The 17,812-nt window shown below is 38.2% G+C and overlaps 1 protein-coding gene across 6 annotated transcripts in view; it reads left to right on the forward strand.

Annotated features, from left to right (window-relative positions):
- LOC134145229 (integrator complex subunit 6-like) overlaps positions 1–15,108 on the forward strand; it is a 43,856-nt gene extending 28,748 nt beyond the window's left edge. For 2 of the 6 annotated variants that reach the window (XM_062584549.1, XM_062584550.1), the window contains exon 11: positions 5,231–5,325. Coding sequence is in view for 2 of the 6 variants with exons in the window: in XM_062584546.1 (XP_062440530.1) it covers positions 5,231–5,325; positions 6,080–6,190; positions 7,918–8,133; positions 8,610–8,733; positions 9,290–9,432; positions 9,805–10,036; positions 10,787–11,179; positions 13,147–13,240; positions 13,657–13,756 (1,508 nt within the window). In the remaining 4 variants the exon portion in view is untranslated. Of the gene's footprint in view, positions 1–5,230; positions 5,326–6,079; positions 6,191–7,917; positions 8,134–8,609; positions 8,734–9,289; positions 9,433–9,804; positions 10,037–10,786; positions 11,180–13,146; positions 13,241–13,656 lie in introns of those variants that run through there. The other 4 variants (XR_009959565.1, XR_009959566.1, XM_062584546.1 and 1 more) reach the window with 4 other exon arrangements.
- Positions 15,109–17,812: the final 2,704 nt, after the last annotated feature.

Here is a 17,812-nt window from a genome sequence, read left to right on the forward strand (position 1 = left end):
ACATAACCAAAAAAGAAAATTGATGCTTGTTGGTAACGTGAATTTGTCTTACATAATCATCCACACAGCCTTATAATTGTCCCAAAGAATGCAAGTAGGATACTTTTTAAACTAAGTCACAGTTTCTTTGAGCCTGCTACTGAATTACTGCTGAAAATCTACTAGTTAAGTAGTCATTTTTGATATCAAATGAATTTCTTTATTCATTTTGATGTGCTTTTGATGCTGACATTTGCAGTTCTGCCATGTCTTTTCTGGTAATCCATGTCCTCCCCTGCCCTTTTTTTTTTTTTTTTTTTTTTTTGAAGGGGTGTAAAGGTCTTCCTGCTTCATGGACAAAGGCACCTCTTCAATATTTGTGGTGCTGTTCTGCAGTTCACTCGCATCTGCCTCGTATCCCACATCTTAAATTTCTGAATTATGTTTAAAGGAGAGTATGAAGCTTCCATGTTCTTTGAGTTGTAAACTGAGTATTTTCTCTAGTATACAAATACTATGTATTCCCTATTGTTAACTCAAACAGATATGCAAAGGGTTACATTCAGATCTTTTTTCCTGGACATTTTTATCTTTGGTCTCTAAGGCATAGTGGAATTAAATTCTGTAGAGTATACATGAAATCTAAAAGCAGATCTGGCCCCTTTTCTACTTACCAGTACAGAAAATGGCTAAGATTATAAGCTTGATACCTACCCATAGTGGATACTGATATCTCAATCAAGGACTGATTTGAGTATATAAAACCAATCTTTCAATGCTCTCACTCATATTAAAAAAGGATGCAAGAAGTTCCCAAATGCAAGAGAGGAGAAACCTGCTCTGTCCAGCCACTACCACCCTTACCATTGCATCAGCAAGGTTCTAGTGGCTACTGCCCTAATAGTAGAATATTGTATTTGAAGGCTGGGACTTATCTTGAGATAGTACTTTGGATAATATTTTTCCCTTCCTACTGTTGAAGGAATAAACCAAAAACACTCTACAACTGTATCACTCATACTGTGCAGTTTTTTTTTTGGAAACGTTCTGTGGATGTTAAGCTCTCTTAGCAGGTGACTTACATGTGTTCAAGCATTATAATCAAATAGCAAGATGCTTAAGCAGTTATTTTTTGCATTTCTATATTCCTTCTGCATTCCTGAGTAGGGGGAGTTTTAATTCTATTTTTGGAAAATAATGTAAGAAATAGTCCTAAAATAAAGACAGGATAGACATGCATAAGGAAGCTTTCGGGTAATACTTGAGTGAACTGAAACAAGCTGTAGTGGTCTATGACTGAAGGATATAAATTGTACTGAATCCTGTAGATCCAGTGATCTATTTCTCAGTTTCTACAAGAGTGGATTTGGGAATGCCGTAGTGTGTAACGTAACGGATCTGCTCTTAGAATCTGAAGCACAGTAAAGAGCCACTTAATGTGGCTGTTCGTAAAACAGTGAAGCTGCGCAGTTCTTTGTTAACCTGGCCCGTACACTGTGGGAGAGAGGTTGGCTGGCAAAACTCTGGTCTCTAGCTCTTCTAAAGAGGTAAGACAGACTGAGTGGAATGTGCTTTGCAGCTAAACTGCTCATCTTCTTTCAACTACTAAGGAAATTTAGAGAGCCATCGTGTCTTGTTTGTGGTAGTGTCATGCATGTGATGCTTTGAGAGCTGAGGAGACAGAGATGCAGGGTGTTCTATTTATTTTTTTTAATCAGTGTGAGATGCAATAAACTTCTGGAGATGGAGCTTTTTGCAGATGAATAATGATGTACTTTTATGCTGAGTATGTAGCCTGGGGATTATAGAAGTTTATTTTTGAAGGACTTTTGCCTTTGATATTAGCAACGGCATTTTACTTTAAGGTATCTTTCTGTTTAAAAACAACTGTGCAGCCAGATTCACAAAGTAGAAGTCAAATGAGGGGTTAGGGATAGAGTTTAGCAAAGACGAGTATGCTGCTGAGTGCTACTGCCTTTCCTAAGTTGTTTTTTTGACGTTCCTAGTTGCATTAGTGAAAGGGCAGGCACTGATGGACGGAGGGAGGGCTTATTGCCTGCTATATCAGCAGAAGCAGTGGTGAAACACCAATGATGTGAATACCCTGAGGTGGTTAATATCCTTTCTCCATGGGACTAAATATGCAAAAGGATGAGCTTTTAGAAGGTGTCTGCCCATGAAGGACTGCAACATGGACAGTTTCCTTGATGCTTTTATAGGTTCCTGGAGAGAGCCTGTAAATAATGATTTTTGTATTTTGGAAACCAAGGACCGTCTTTCTGACAAACGTTAACATAATCTGCTATAGCAGTGGGGAAGGGGAGACCAAATACTTTGTACCAGTGGAAGAAGAGAATATTGCATTATCTTTTTGGTAGTTGGATGCTGTTTTACCTTGTAGCTCCTTGTTTTTGGCTAGATTGCCTGCAGGGAAGGCTATTACTTTCCCTGAATATAAAATGAGTCTGTACTGCTTAAAATGAAGAACCTTATCTGTTAGTGTAGAGGCATAGGGAAGCTTGGAGAATTATAGGAATTGGCAGGTAACAGTGTTGTACTTGTTCAGGTGGAATTTGATGTGAGTGGTGATTAAAAAGAAAAAAGGTGGGAGTGTTAAGTTTTAACTTTGGGTTACATGATGCAAACTATTGTTTTGAACTAAACTGTTGTCACATGAGCTACTTTGGTAATCAGGCTCCAACTAAACTCTTAAGGTTGCTTTTTATTTATTTGTTATTATTTCTTACTTACTTTTTTAAACCTGTTCACTAAAATTGAAAGTACATTGAGCCTCCTAAGGTGGTACTGGCTGTTAAAGCTACGTATTAGTATCTTGTTTGTCACAGTTTGAATTATGGGTAGAGACTATTTGTGGTGCACTTAGATTAAATTAACTGATCTGTCTGTAGCTTTACCTATGTTCTCGTGAATTGTTGCAGCTTATGGCTCTTTACTAGTGGCTTCTGATACCATCTTCCAAATTATCCAGTGCTTTTAGCTCCCTTTGAGTTTAGTAGAAGTGAAAAAAAATCTTAAAATGATTTTTGGACTATGCAGACAGTAGCATCTGGAAATCAACAGGTTGGATTAAAGCTACTCTGTGAAAGGATTCTTTCAATACTTTTGAATTTTATTTTCAAAAGTCTTGAATTTAATCTACAAAAGAAATAGTTAACTGAGTTATCAGTTGTTTGCTTACTTAAATGCTCACATGCAGCCCAGAGCACAGGAAAAAGTACATTTCAAGGGTCTGTGTTGCAGTCTGCTGAAAAGTGTATGTCTGTCTTGAACACTTGCAATAGAGGCAGGTAAGATGTTGGTAGTGATGTTTTCCTTAAAACTTGTGGCTACGTTTACCACCGTGACCCTCTTCCTTTTAGAAGGTAGGAGTTCCTGCAGTGAGTTCATGCTGCTGAGAGGCTCTCATTGTAGACAGGATGGATCTTTGCTGAAGTTAGACATACATTTCAGAACTTCTTTTTTTTTGGATAGCAAAGATCAGAGGGGCGCTTTCTGCAGCTGGCTTCTTGCACCGCAGCCATGCTTTGGATCAGGGATTATGGCTAGCTGAACCAATATGTATTGTGAACATCTATGCCTAAGAGTGGCTGCACTGTCAAACTTACAGGGTTGTATCAGTGTAAAAAATCAGACAGTATTGTGTGATGGTGTGATTATATAGTGTCTGAGGTTTAAGCTCTACTCATAACCAATTTTCAGACTTAAAAATATTAGCACATATTGTAACAACATTTTGCAGGGTTTTAATGTTTTTCATTGAATTTGGGGAAAGTTGTATGGTTTAACTTCCATTTTGCTGTAAAAAGCTAAGAGGCTTATAAGACAAGAATGGATATTATTTTGCATTTGCCATATGCCAGAATATTATCCAAAAGAACTTGTGATAATAGCACTAAGCATGTGGTATATTGAGTTACAAAATGGAGTTCTAACTTGTATTCTCAAGCTCCACCCCACTTCCTTCAGGCCAAGAAAGAGAATAATTAGAGCAGCTGTAGAGTAGTTTTTGTATGTGGTATGGAATTCATTTAGATTGGAAAATACCTGTAATTAAGTGTGGTTTGATGATGAGAACTTGGAAAATCCTATCTTAACATCTGTTCTATTTATGCAGAATACTGTGCAAGTCAAATTTTCTTCTCTAAATATATCTTCCTGAAAGCTCAATCTGGAGAAAACAACTTCTTCGCTGCATCTGTCTTTCTCATACCCTCTTCTGTGCATCTCCCTGTTTCCTGCAACTCTCCTCAATTAAATATTGGAGATCCCTTTTTCAGTCCTGTATATACTTCCACTAGTCTCCCTTTGCCAGAATATTACTGGCCTACTAAGAAGAAACTTGATCTCGATTGACCATAGTCTCAAAAGACAAGTTGCAAAATGCCATGTTCCCTTCTGATGTTTGGAGATCACTGTTACAGTTTGTTGTGTACACAGCAAATAGGTATATGCTCCAAGTCAGTGACTCTTGAAAGTGGTATGCACACCTCTAGTGCGAGCAAACTGTTCCCAAAACAGTATCCGAAAGAAATAATGTCTGGTTGCCCTTTTGGTAAATGGCATCAAACGGATTGTGTAGCTAATGACTGTCTCTTGTCTGCATCCGTGGGAGAGTTTGCTGCTCTGGTAAGAGGCAGGCGGTGGGGCTGGAGGCATACCCCTTCTCTGCCAGGGACAGCTGCTGCTGTTGCCAGTGGAGTCCAGCAAAGCTCACCATAAGGATTCCTTGCTCTGAATTTTTTTTTTTCTTTTCCTCTCGTCTGATACCTAATGATGTTTTTATTGGAAGCCAGGATTGAATTCATCATACAGGTTGAACGAAAGAAAGCTGTGTTGAAAATGGAAATTGAACCAAATGAATGTTGTTTGGTTTAATCAGATGCAGAATCCCTGATGATGCAAAAGAGCTGAGGGAGGTAAAACCCTCTAGCAGGCGGATCTGTTGCACCTTCCGTGTTACTAGTAGTTGTGTGCAGTATTTAAGATTCTGGCATACATTGTAAGTTTACTCTAACGAGGAGCCTGGCATACCTTGAAAGTACTGCAGTTAGGACTGAGAATTCAAAATTCTTCAAACCTAAGGTTAAGGACAGTTTTTCTGGGAAAGCCCCATTGGGAGATGGGGGAGTGGGAAGAAAAGGGGGGAAACTTGACACCTTGAATTTTGAATAGTGCTAATGGTCTGGGACTAGATAAATAAAACCTTGTTTTGCTGTTTTCCTTGTTGCAGATGATTTGTTTAAAGTTCACAAACTTAAACCAAATCTGAAGTGGCGACAGGCTTTTGACAACTACTTAAAAACAATGCCTCCTTACTACTTACTGGTATGTTTCTTTTCTCATTTCTTGTTCCTGGGTATAATGATGGCTAGTGCAACCAGAGTCCTGCGCACTATACCTCTTTCTAGTAAATTTTACTTACCTAAAGTTTCATCATTATTATGTAGCAAACATTTTGCTTTGCAGAGGTATGTAGATTAGGTCTAATATGTTTAAGAAATAAGTACCTTTAATTATATTTAGCAATAGTAACTATATTAAGATATGTAACATGTTTTCAGTTCATTAAATATTTAATAAGCTTTGATTTAATATACTTTAGATTTTTTCAGAGAAACCAAATTTGGCATTTTTTGTAGCTTGGTAAGGAAAGCGCAGATTGCTTAGTATTAATGTGGGTGAACTGCTAGAACTTGTGAAGCTGATGCCAAGAGAACTGGCTGGGCCAGATGAAGGGTGGGGGGAAGCACTGTGTCACCTGTTACATGTAGCTTGGACAATGCACCTCAATATGGACTTGCATCATCCCGGCTATTCTGGTACTGAGCCTTTGAGTGGAAATTGCCAGTGGCACCACAGTGCGTGGTGTCTTGGTAATGTGGCATACTGTCCATTGCAAGCTAGTTAGACTACCAAACTCATGTCACATGTTATCTGAATAGACTTGAATTTTAGTTGCCAAAAGTGGAAAAGCTAGAGCACTAATCCATGTGCCTTAGCTTCCTGTAATTGATCTTATAAAATCTTTTTTTTTAAAAGACTTACTCTCTTACTATTGTGTATTTTGTTTTCCTTATAGCCATTAAAGAAAGCCCTAAGGATGATGGGAGCTCCAAATCTGATATCAGATAATTTAGATTGTGGACTTAGTTACAGTGTTATCTCTTACCTTAAAAAACTCAGCCAACAGGTAGTATTGATAAAACCTTTGCAATTAGAAGTGCGTTGATTATTTAGTTTGTGGTAATCTCATTATAAAGCAGTTAATCCCTGTGGGAGTTCATATGGGTGTACAGCATATGTTATAATTGAAGACTGGTGAGCATTTCCACTGCAAATATGGATGAATCCAGATTGGTTCTAGAGCCAGTGATTGTGCCTTCTGTAAGTGGTGGAGGGGAGTAAGGAGGAGACCTCTTCTGCTACATTTTAAACATCTACTAGTCCTTTAAACTTCGAAGATTATCAGTAATTGGATTTGTGGCTGCTCTTGCCAATATTCATCACAGCTTAAGTCAGAGGCTTGTTCTCAGTTCTATGTTTATTTTCATAGGTGACTTGGCAATGTATATGTTCTAAAGTGTGCCTTCTTTTCCAGGGGGAATAAGGACCTGGTTTGAGTTTTATGTCTGAGCTTTTTGCTTCCTTCAGGTCAAATCCATTGTATGTGTTATACTTGACCTGGTGGGAAATAGTCTTGCATATCTTTTCTCTTTGTCAAGAATACTGTTGCAGGTATAACTGTCTGAAAGCCATGCCTCCTTAGCATGAGTGGTTCTTGAACAGTAGTTTAATACCTAGAATTCTAGTCAGTGGGGAAGCAGTGCAGCCTTTAAAAATTACAAAGAAAAAAAAAAATCCTCCGCCTTAAAGAATGCACAAAATACAAATGCTCAAAAAGCCTCTGACGTGACATCTGTTAGACATAAAACAGATGATATTTTGGTAGCTTTATGATATGCAAATTTTCATTACTTATCTGCAATATAGAGACAGAATGGCTTGAGATGGCTACTGTGGTGTTCACAGACATTCTCAGCACATGAAACAGTTTAAATGTGTTGCATACATTATAAGCTCCCATATAGGGGCATGTAATTCCAGAATTCTGGTATCATCCTGTTGTTCTTAACTTTAGTATTTCCCATAGAGGATGAAGCAAACCCTTCAGAGGATGAGATTTTGGGGAAGTGGGTTGCGATCAGTGTGCATTTTGGTTTTTTTGTTGTTGTTGGGTTTTTTCTTTTTCTTTTTTTTTGAAGGTTTTGCAAGTGGGTGGAAATCTTATGTTGAATACACTTAACAGTAAATATAGTCTTACGGCTGGACGCATATACTTGTTAACCAGTAAAATTATCTGTAGCCATAGGAGGTTTGTGCTAATTGGAGAAACAACATGTTTTAGAAACTTAATGATGAAGCAACTTTCATGTAGGTCCTGCTACTTGTTTTTCTTATCCTTTTGGAAAGATAGTGCATCTTAGCTCTTGGGTTGTTTCAAAAATTAAATCTGAACTTACATAATTGTATCTGAATAATACTGTTGCTTTAGATGCTGCTTTTAAAGTAACCTAAGGCATCCCACCTTCAGTTAGTTTTTTTTTTTTCTTTCTCTTTAAAGATGAGTCTTCAGGGGCACAAAAAGAAATTTACAGACTTAGCAGCAAAATCAGCAATATTCAGACCTCCTACTAGCCATATAAAATTATATACAGTAGCTGAATATTTTTTCCATAAGATAGCACATCTGGATTTTTTTCTTTAGAATCTTACACATCCCTGGATAGGTAGTTCTCCCATTTCTTGAGTAGGTAGGAGCCAAATTTATAGTTGTAGCCTGTTAATGTACTGAGTGTGTAATACTTGAGATCTGCAATGCTTGCTGATTCTTTAACTCACGATGTGATTCCATTTTAGACAAAAATAGAATCGGAACGGATTATAGGTTCAGTGGGTAAGAAAGTTCCACAAGAAATTGGAATAAAAGTGAAAAATCACTCCAGTGGCCTCTCCTTGGTGCACAGTAGGGATTTTAAGCAACTCCTGCAAGGGATCACTGGGGAATCTCCACTGAGACTGGCAGAAATGAATGTTAAAGAATTTGCTGGCTTCCACATAGGACTCTTAAACAAGGTAAACACGAGAGTAATCTTGCATGATTAAGCAGTTATGTGATCCATTTATAATGGATAATTTTTATAGACTTAGTATAGAAGAAGGAAATATTTCCTCTAAATTGTGACAAATGAAGAATAGACTTAAATAGAAGATAAAATGCAATTTTTTGCACGTGCTTCTTGGACACTCTTAGAAAATCCCATAGTCGTAAACAAAGATTATTATATTTTAATAGCCTCTATAAGAGGCTGTTAGTGTTGCTAGTCCAGGAATTAACATGTTTGTTTTAATGGAGCTGAAAGTGCTCATAATGAATATGGTCTTGCTGAAAAGACTGTAACAGACATTGTCTACTGTGTCCAGTTATGAAGATCCGAAGTAACTTCAAAATATATATTTTTAAATTAACATTATTACAATATATAGAGGAATTTCTCCGTGCACAAGAATTAGTAGGTTAACTGAAGTTGTTTGTTTTGTTTTAAAACTAGGATTTAAAGCCACAGGCATTCAGAAATGCCTATGATATTCCTCGTCGCAGTCTTCTAGACCAGCTAACTAGAATGAGAACCAATCTTCTGAAAACACACAGGCTTATTTTGGGGCAAGATGAGGGTAAGTAGCCACCGTTCTTCATCAACAGTTCAGAAATGATACAGCTGTTTAGATACTCATTGAAGTAATGCTTTCTCCCCTAGATGTGGGAGAGGAAGTGGACTTCGCATCATTTGTTGGGGTAGTCAGTGTCTTTTTCTTGGTTGTCGAGAGGAAAGAAGGAAATTTTTTGCCTTCTGTCATGGAAAATCTCATGCTTTGAATTTTAAAATAAGCTTCATGAGAGAGCAATCCCTGATGATAGAGTAGGCAGATGTATCTGTAGTGATGGTAGCTTAAGCAGGGAGGCTTACTTCCAGTTTGCCCTTGTTAGGCCTAAGACATGGTTGTTAGGATAGAGATTAAACTTTGCTTATTTTCATTCTTCTTGTGCAAATTAAGCTTAGCTCTTGTCAGCCTTATTTCTGAAATTGTAGTCTTCAGCTCCTTCTCCACCATGGAAAAAATGGACATCTCTGGTTCTTAATGCTAACACCTGTAATTGAAGTGTTTGTGTGAAGTTTGTATTGTCCTAGTTTTAAAGCAGACTAAATAAAGATCTCCTGTTCTGCTGCAGACTGCCTTCATAGTGTCCCTGTTGCTCAAATGGGAAATTACCAGGAATACCTGAAAATGATGCCATCACCGCTTCGGGAGATTGATCCTGATCAACCAAAAAGGCTTCATACATTTGGCAATCCTTTTAAACAGGATAAGAAGGTAGGAGGAGTCATACTATCTACTGTGTATAGTTACTCTTAACATGATTTGACATAATTAATTCACGAATAGAATTTCTTACCTAAGTGCAGTATATTCTTAACAGGTACAGCTCTTCTGTAATATGCAGAAAGGAATGATATCTTTCACGTGGTCCGAGAGTAGTATGTAAAGAATTGTATTGATTTACAGAATGATGCTAGTCAGTCTCTGGTTACAACATACGTTAGATATGTCTGAAACCTGAGAGCTGTAAAGGGTTTTGAAAACATCTGAATTGTAACATGGGAGGGAATTACTCTAGAAGTGAACTGATAAAATGGCTATAAATTCTGTTTTTTTACTGATTTGAAAAAAAAATGTTCTTTCCAGGGTATGATGATAGATGAGGCAGATGAATTTGTCACTGGACCTCAGAATAAGATAAAGCGTCCTGGAGAGCCCAATACTCCTGCATCACTAAAGAGAAGGCGTAGTATGTCACCCCTGTTGAGACGACCACAGTCACCGCCTGTTGTAACGAATCATGTTGGTGGGAAAGGGCCGCCTTCTGCTTCTGGATCCCCATCGTATCTGAACCTCAAAGGCATCCCAGCAAATAAAGGTAGAGTGAATTGTAGTTCAGAGTCTGTGCCATCACAGATGGGAATATGTGTACAAAAAAAGTATCCCTTTGCTCTCTAAGCTAATTCAAAAGAGTATGTCAGCATTTGTATGCTTTAACTGGTGTTAATTAGGACTGAGTTTCTCTTTTGTTGGCCTAGATGAACAGGCTGCTGTTACAGCTGAAGTTTTGAATGAAGAGCAGTTTTAACGGAGGGGGGAAAAAGATTGAAACCTTTCACCAAGATGCTTCGTTGGGTTGCAAAAACTTCAGATCAGGTTTTAGTTCTCATTTGTATGTCTGTAGTTTGAGGGAAAGAAAGGTGGGGTAGGAAAGTTACAGTAAGGTTACATTTTCATTTCCTGCAGAAACTAATTTTCCTACCAACCTGTTCCAGCAAATCAGAAGAAAACTTTTTTTTTTTTTTTTTTTTTTTTTTTTTTAATTAGAGTTGGGGGGGGAGGAAGGAAAGCATTAGTTTAGGTAGAAATTTTAACACTAAAATAGCAATACAGAAAATGATGACTTCATGACAATGATGTGAGGTGGTAACAGTCCAAAGGAAAGTATTTCATGGGTTGCTTCAGAGGTTAAAGTATTGAAGGGTTACTCAGTACTTTTCAGGTCACCATGTAGTACTTTAAACAAGAAGGGGTCTTTGTGGTGGTTTTTTGTTTGGTTTTTTTTTTTGGCTTGTTTGTTTTGATACTACAGTTAAGCACTAGTAAGATGCATCTTTTTAATTTGTAGATACCAATAGCAGCATTGTCCAAGATGGCAATGTAGAGAAGAAAGCAGAAAATTGTCAGTCAATGGAAAAGCAAATTGATGGCTTACCTGTGCAAATGGCTCCTTCAGTTCCAGCTGTTATGGGAGAGGATGAAATGCTACCCAATGACTTAGATTCACTACCTGATGAGTTCAATTGTTTAAGTGAAGATGGGTTGGATCATAAACCTGGAACCAATGCACTTGTTCGAGGACCTCTAAATTACAGTGTTCCTGGAGATGACCAAGAACGGGTTATCGAATCTACTTCTGGATCTGTGCCAAACTCATTGAAAATAACACCTACGATGTTGGAGGGAAACAATGCTGATATCAAGATTAAAGTGATGAAGGAGGTTCGCAAGCCTGGAAGAAGTAAGTTCTTAAACCTTGTCAGTATATTAAACACAGGCTAGAGATACAGAAGACTTTGTTAATATTGTATGGAGCCATTTTTAAAACACATGCAATTTAAATTTTGAATTGTTTGACTGCATGTGTCCCTCCTAACGGAGGGACAGGAAAGGAGGAAAATTCTTAGATGGAGGGCAGGTGAGCTGAAGTTTAGAAACTAGTAATTGGGAGGACAAGTGCCAGGTGACCTTGTTTGCCCTTGAAGGTAGGTTAACTGGTGTAAAAGGTACCCTGTAAAGCAGCTTTACAAAGATAAAACCTTTGAGCTCAAGAAAGGTGTTACTGATGATCTAATGAAAGTATGTATTTCCAGACTGAAAGGCTACTTCAAAGAGCTCAGCAATGCCTCTCTTAGACTTCCTTTATTTTGCACTCTCTTTATATGTGCCTGGTGCACTTTGCTTTGTGTCCTTCAAAGCTTCCTTTGGGTGGGCAAAGGCATGTGTAGCTACAAGGGTGCATGTTAGAATGTACTGGAAAGGGAATCTCACAGGTAATAGTGTTGTGGTATTTTATTATTTTGAAAGGCAGCGTAACTAGCAATGGAATAGTGTTGTAAACTCTTCAAAATGAAAGACTTCTGTTTTTTCCTATAACAGTCAATAACCCTAGTGTCCTAAATATTCCATGGAAAAGTAACTTACCACCTCAGCTTTTGTTACATGTTGTGCCTGTACCTGCATGTAGGAACAAACAAAATACTAACCAGAGACTCCAACTAGTATATATGCTTTAGATGTATGTGATTATGCATATTTGCTTATGCCCATGGGCATAATCTTTCCATTTTTCTTGAACAACAGTAGATACCCCTAAATTGGTCTTGTGTCTGAGTGAGCTATTTCTACAAATTAAACTAATGATTTTTTTTTTCTAATACATTGTCAAGTGCCATAAAAATAGTAATTAGTATAATGGGGTTTTCCTAACTCTTCATTCTTTTTGGTCTCATGTTATTTTCCCAAAACTTAGTGTTTTATTGAGACATATAATCACGGTGGCAGACTGAGCTTGTTGGGAGAGGAAAAAAATTTTATGCTGCATATGTATTTTGTTTTAAAGATAGTGTAAAACTTCCTACTTGATTATGTTAGTTTATGTATGTTTTGCAAAAGTGAGATAGTCTAATCTTGCACCAAATTCGTGTCCAATAAATGATGATTTCGAATAAAATAGTATGTTCAGTATGAGTCATCTGTCTTGCTTTAGAGTTCAGGCAGTCATCAAAGAAGCAAGCTTGTAGCAGTGTGTTAAATGCGTATATATATTCACAGTTCTGACTGTGTATCCTTATTCTATAGCTGCTGCATTCCTGTAAATGGACTCTTAATCACAGCACCATAAAGAGCTTCATATTGAGCTCAAATACAGGAAATATTGAAACTGTTCCCCCCTCCCCCCCCTTTTTTTTTTGATATAATGTATCCATTCTTTTGCAGTGCATATATTTACTTTATACTGGTAAGACATTGATATTAATAGTGCTCAGATTAAGCATTAATAATTTGTCTTTTGAGAAGGTGAGTCCTAACCTTTGCTTCAAGAAATGATAGCTCTAGGTTAAAAAAGGTCTTTGTGGCCCTTTTGCATATATTAACTGTTAATGATGGCACTGTGTTTGTGAAAATAGGAGACTTCTCTACTGAGAAAATTTACCCTGCAATTTCTGAGGGCAGATGCTTGTAGCTGCCACTCTTAAACAGAACCTACTTCTTGAATACCACACTTGAACAGTAGATCTTCAGTATCACTTCAGTTATTGGCATCAACTGCTCTTTGTACATAAAGCTAATGTTGGCTTTTTTCCCTAGTCTTATACCAGATATCTAAGTGTGAAATACTGGATTTCCTTTCTTCTTTTGGCTGTTGAGCTCTGTTGAAAATATATTTGCAAGATCTATTTTTAATATGTGTTCAAATTTTTTTAGATTATGAAAAAATCTTCTCTCTTCTTGAGGATGTGCAAGGACCTATGGAAATTCGGAAGTATTTCATTGAATTTGCTATCAAGGAAGCAGCAAGGTTTGTATAGATATAAAAGATAGTCATTAATGTTAATTTTGATCATGGTAGTAAATCCTAAACTTTCCAGATTGTAGTACTTTTTGTACTTTTCTATTTTAACAGATTTAAATTACTATAGTTTTTTTAGCAGTCAAACTCCCATTATATTTTGTGGAGTAAATAGTTCTTACTTGCAGTTTAAATGTGAAATAGAGAGAATAGTGAATTATTGAAGAAGGATTCCAAATTTAGGGTATGGGTTGGGGGAAGGGCAGCTGTATTAAATTAGAGGTTCTATTATAATACCAGAAATAAAGAAAGCTCTTCCATACTGGAATTGGGGCCTTTGGAAATACGATTTGTCATGGCTGAATAATCTTTTGTTGTTCGTGTATTTTCAGAAGAAAAATAAATTATTCCTCTCTCTTCCTTAGGTTTAAAAAACGAGTCTTAATACAACACTTAGAGAGAATACTAGAGGAACTAGAGTTCAACAGCCTACCCAACAGAGTTAATCATGTCAACAGTAGATAATAGTGTACCGGCCAGACCAGTATGGACCAGGAATGAGTTTGCTGTGCTGCAGAAGAGTGGAAGAGGACGTAGCTGCTGCCCTCACCATCTCGGCAGTCAAGTGATTTTACTGTCAGAGTCTGAGAAGAAGCAGTGGAGCTTTAACTTTAAGAACCTCCATTCAGAAGCTGGGCTATAACCTTAAGGATTTGCCATGAAAGGTGTGGCTTTTTTCCTGTGGAGGGTGCTATTTGCTCAACAGGCTGAAGAAAATAACCATTGCTGCCCCTCCTGCAGGTGATGAGAATTTACTCATTTGAACACTGTCATTAGACATTTTACGTGCTATAGGCAGCAGGTTGCACTAAAATGGGGCACTGTCAAATGCACGCACTGTCTGCATCGTGGAGAGATCCCGTGTGTTCCCAAAAAATCCTCCCAGAAACACCTGCACTGGTAATATTGCATGTTGCCACCACAGAGACAAGGGTCTTGTTCCCAAGAACTACTAGCCATGCCTTTAAACTTGAGATTCAGTGTAGATTGAGAGTAAAGAAACTGCTATTGTGTTATTGAAAGCTAAAGACAGCCCTGTGACTGTTACCACCTGATGGTCACTAAACAATCTACCTCAGACTCTCTTCTGTTTTGTCTACAGACATTATGAAAGTGCACCTGAGGCTTCCCAGGTCCCCGACTTCAGTTCTCTTTCATCCTGTGAGGAGGACGGAGATTCTTCAGGTGGCCTTGGCACACGCTGTGCTTTGGAAGCACTAAAAGGAAACGCTTTTAAAAACGTGTATTTTAATGTTCATACAAAAGAGATTATTTTGAACAGTATTGTTACCAGATCACTAATTTGATATTTTAACTGTATAAATTTTTTGGAACATATGTATATATAAAATAAACCATTTTATTAATTTTTAATAAGTGCTAATCTGAGGAGTCTGTAGTGGGCAGCATTGAGTTCCTCCAATTGTCTGTTACCAACAGACTTCTAATATTTTTGTAAAACAAGAAAGTAGCATAGCTGCACTGTAACTGAATCTGACCCGCCTGGCCTCAAACTCCGCTTGCGGTAATACTTGCAGAACGTGTTGTACTTAACCTTCCACTGGCTTCTACCCTGGAGCACCCGCCCCATCAGTCAGCTCAGACTGCATTAGATTGTGTTAGTAGTGCACAGGGTGCACTTTCTTACTCAGTGTTAAAGGCACCAAGTTCTGATTTACTAAACTCTCGATTACCTGAGTTGGTATGCTCTCCTCCGTTCCTCTTTCTACTTTTCCCAAAGGCAACCTTTTGTGTCACAAAACATATGAACCTAAGAAGACTGAAGGACCTGTGTGTAATTAAATTTTTGTGTTAAACCAGTGACAATAATATGCCGGTAGTAAGTGGCTCTTCTGATAATTGTTTATTTTCAGTTGTTTAATTATGTACAAATATCTTCTGATCCTTTAAGACTTTTGTTTTAAAGACAGGTTGAAGTTGTGATTATGTTAACTAGCTCCTTTCATAGTACTGCACATACGCTAGGGATTCCAGTCGACCAGCCAGCGTGCGAGATTTACTACTAACCGACCTATGGGACATCTTTTCACTCCATTCTAAAGCAGTGGCCTTGTCTCTCAGAAAGATGCAGTCTGACCATTAGAATTACACCAGTAAAATGTGAGACAAATAAAATCCAGCAGCAAGTCTCTTACAATGTTATAGGAACAAAGTAATGGGGAAAAAGTTCTATAAGCTTGTCCTAACTCTTCTTCTAGCACTGATGTTAATCATATGTACATTTTGAACATTAAAAGATGTTCAGATGTTGGATTGATGTGAAGTGGGGTTCGTCCCTTCAGACTCCTTATGTGGAAGCTGCACGTCGTCATCATAGATCTCCCAAGCCTAATGTTGCACTCAAAGAGAGAATGTATTTGCAGTAGGTCAGATGTATTGCAAGTGCCTGGTTTTGAAATGGCTGATAACATGCATCATGTTATTTTTGAAATAGGTGATCAGAGGAGATAGCTTTCTTCTGTTTAAAGAGTGATTATTTTCTGATTTGAGAGATGCTGACTTGATCATAATGTGTCTGAGCAGGGATTACCAAAGAGTGGTTTTAGCTGGTGCCGTTGTTAGGATCTAGACCTGCTCTTTTGCTGTGATACAGCTGGCCACCAAAGTAGCCAGAGGAAGCGGATGACTCGTTACTCATTTGGAATCTCATGCCTCAGAATGTGCACCAAAACTACAGAATAATCCATTCAAGTGCAAACAGCAAGAATTTTCCCATTCTGTACCATTATTCTATCCAAATAGGTTGAATTCAGATCAGAGTATCAGAGGGGAAGAAACTTATGGTGAGCTGGACATGAATCTTCATAAGGAAGAAGCAGGGCATTGCGTTTTCACAGGTTGTGTCAAAGAAGAGAGAAAGAAAAAAGTGAAAGGAATCCAGTTAAGAGTGCACACAGTCTCGAGCGTTTCCCAAACAGAAAACAAAATGAACGTTGCTCGCGTAGGAAACCAGTTAATGCTTTGCAATTGCATTTGTCAAAGAGATTATCAGCAGAGAGAACTCTTCGTAAGATGGACAACTGCGCTGGATGTGGGTGATAAACGCATTGGACAAATAACAACCACGATCTTTGAATAGCACAATTCACGTGGGTGTGCAGCTGGGAGAACCAGGAGGGGTTATGCTAGGGTTAGGGCTTCTTGTTTCTGGGTAGAGAACATAACCCCAGAAGCAACAGCTGCATTACTGGAGTGCGTGTCTACTCCATAGGATAAATGAGCTACATGATCATTCCTGATTAAGGGATCAGGAAGAAGTGTAGGTTAGCAAGTATGTGTGTATGTGTAGATGAAATTTAGAAAGCTCTAAGTGCTTTGCTCAATCTTACGGCATATTTTTGAGCCCATATATAAGGTTGAAATCATATGGCACAGTTAGAAGGTGAAGTGTTGGAGAGGGACGTGGGGAGGAACATAGTTTGCTATGTTTCCCTTGAGTGTAGTTCAACAGTCTGAATTCACAAATTAAGCGCACCCCTTCTGGCTGGCTGTAGAAAGGCTGTGGCGCTCTGGAGCTAAGGTGCCTGGGTGTATCCTGCTTTTTGGATTTCCTGACCGTCTTCTAACTGCGTATCCTCAGTGCGTGCTTATCCTTGTTTTTCTCTTGTAAGCATCAAGGAGTTTTCCCCTTTCCTAAGATAAGCTGCTGGGTGTAACAGCTGCCAGGATCCAGTCACTGGTGGCAGGTGTCTGTCGGGTGCTGCTGTTCCTGATTTGTGTGCGCTATGCATTTATGATTTGCAAGAGTGTATTCTTCCCCAGGCCTAACCAGCATCTGAAGATGATTGTCATCTTCCAAAATAAAGGTCCCAGAGGCTGTTACTGTGCTATGCCTCCCTTTACAAGAAAAAGCATGCAAAAAAGCTGCTTTTATTTATTTATTTATTTATTTATTCCCCCTCCTCCTGGTAATTTTCTCCAGGTTCTGTCTCTAAACTGACTGGCTGAAAAGGCAACATTATAGGGGTATCAGAGGGGTATCAGGTTTATTTTTGTTTCATCTGCTTTTTAACACTTGCTAGGAAACTTGATGAAAAACATGAGTGGAAATACATGTGTTAGAGAAACAATTTTTAAAACTAAACTAGTATTTCAACCAGCCAATGTGGCAACATCACACCTTTGACAACAGGACTCCAGAACTCTTTAAGAACATCCAATCTAGTGAAGCTGAAAACAAGGCCAAAGACACCTTCAAAATCTGGCAGAGACGAGGTTTTGGCAGAGATCTGAAGGAAGTTTATTTAGGCACTATGTTGAAAAGAAGCTTCTAACTTTCACATCTGCATAAAACTTCATGCCTAGCTTAACTGGAAAAAGAAGAAACTGGAGAGGAATACCATGCTGGGATTTAGCAGAAATCTTGTGGCCTGCAGGAACTGTTCTTAAATTGTACTTACAACTCTGAGTCATGTGATCAATTTTATGACTGCCTCATTTCAGGAAGGAAAGAGAACTGAAAAGCCTAGACATATGTCATTTTTTTCAGTAGTTTTAGTT

Source organism: Rhea pennata, chromosome 11 (genome assembly GCF_028389875.1).
Source record: "Rhea pennata isolate bPtePen1 chromosome 11, bPtePen1.pri, whole genome shotgun sequence".
Classification (NCBI taxonomy): domain Eukaryota; kingdom Metazoa; phylum Chordata; class Aves; order Rheiformes; family Rheidae; genus Rhea; species Rhea pennata.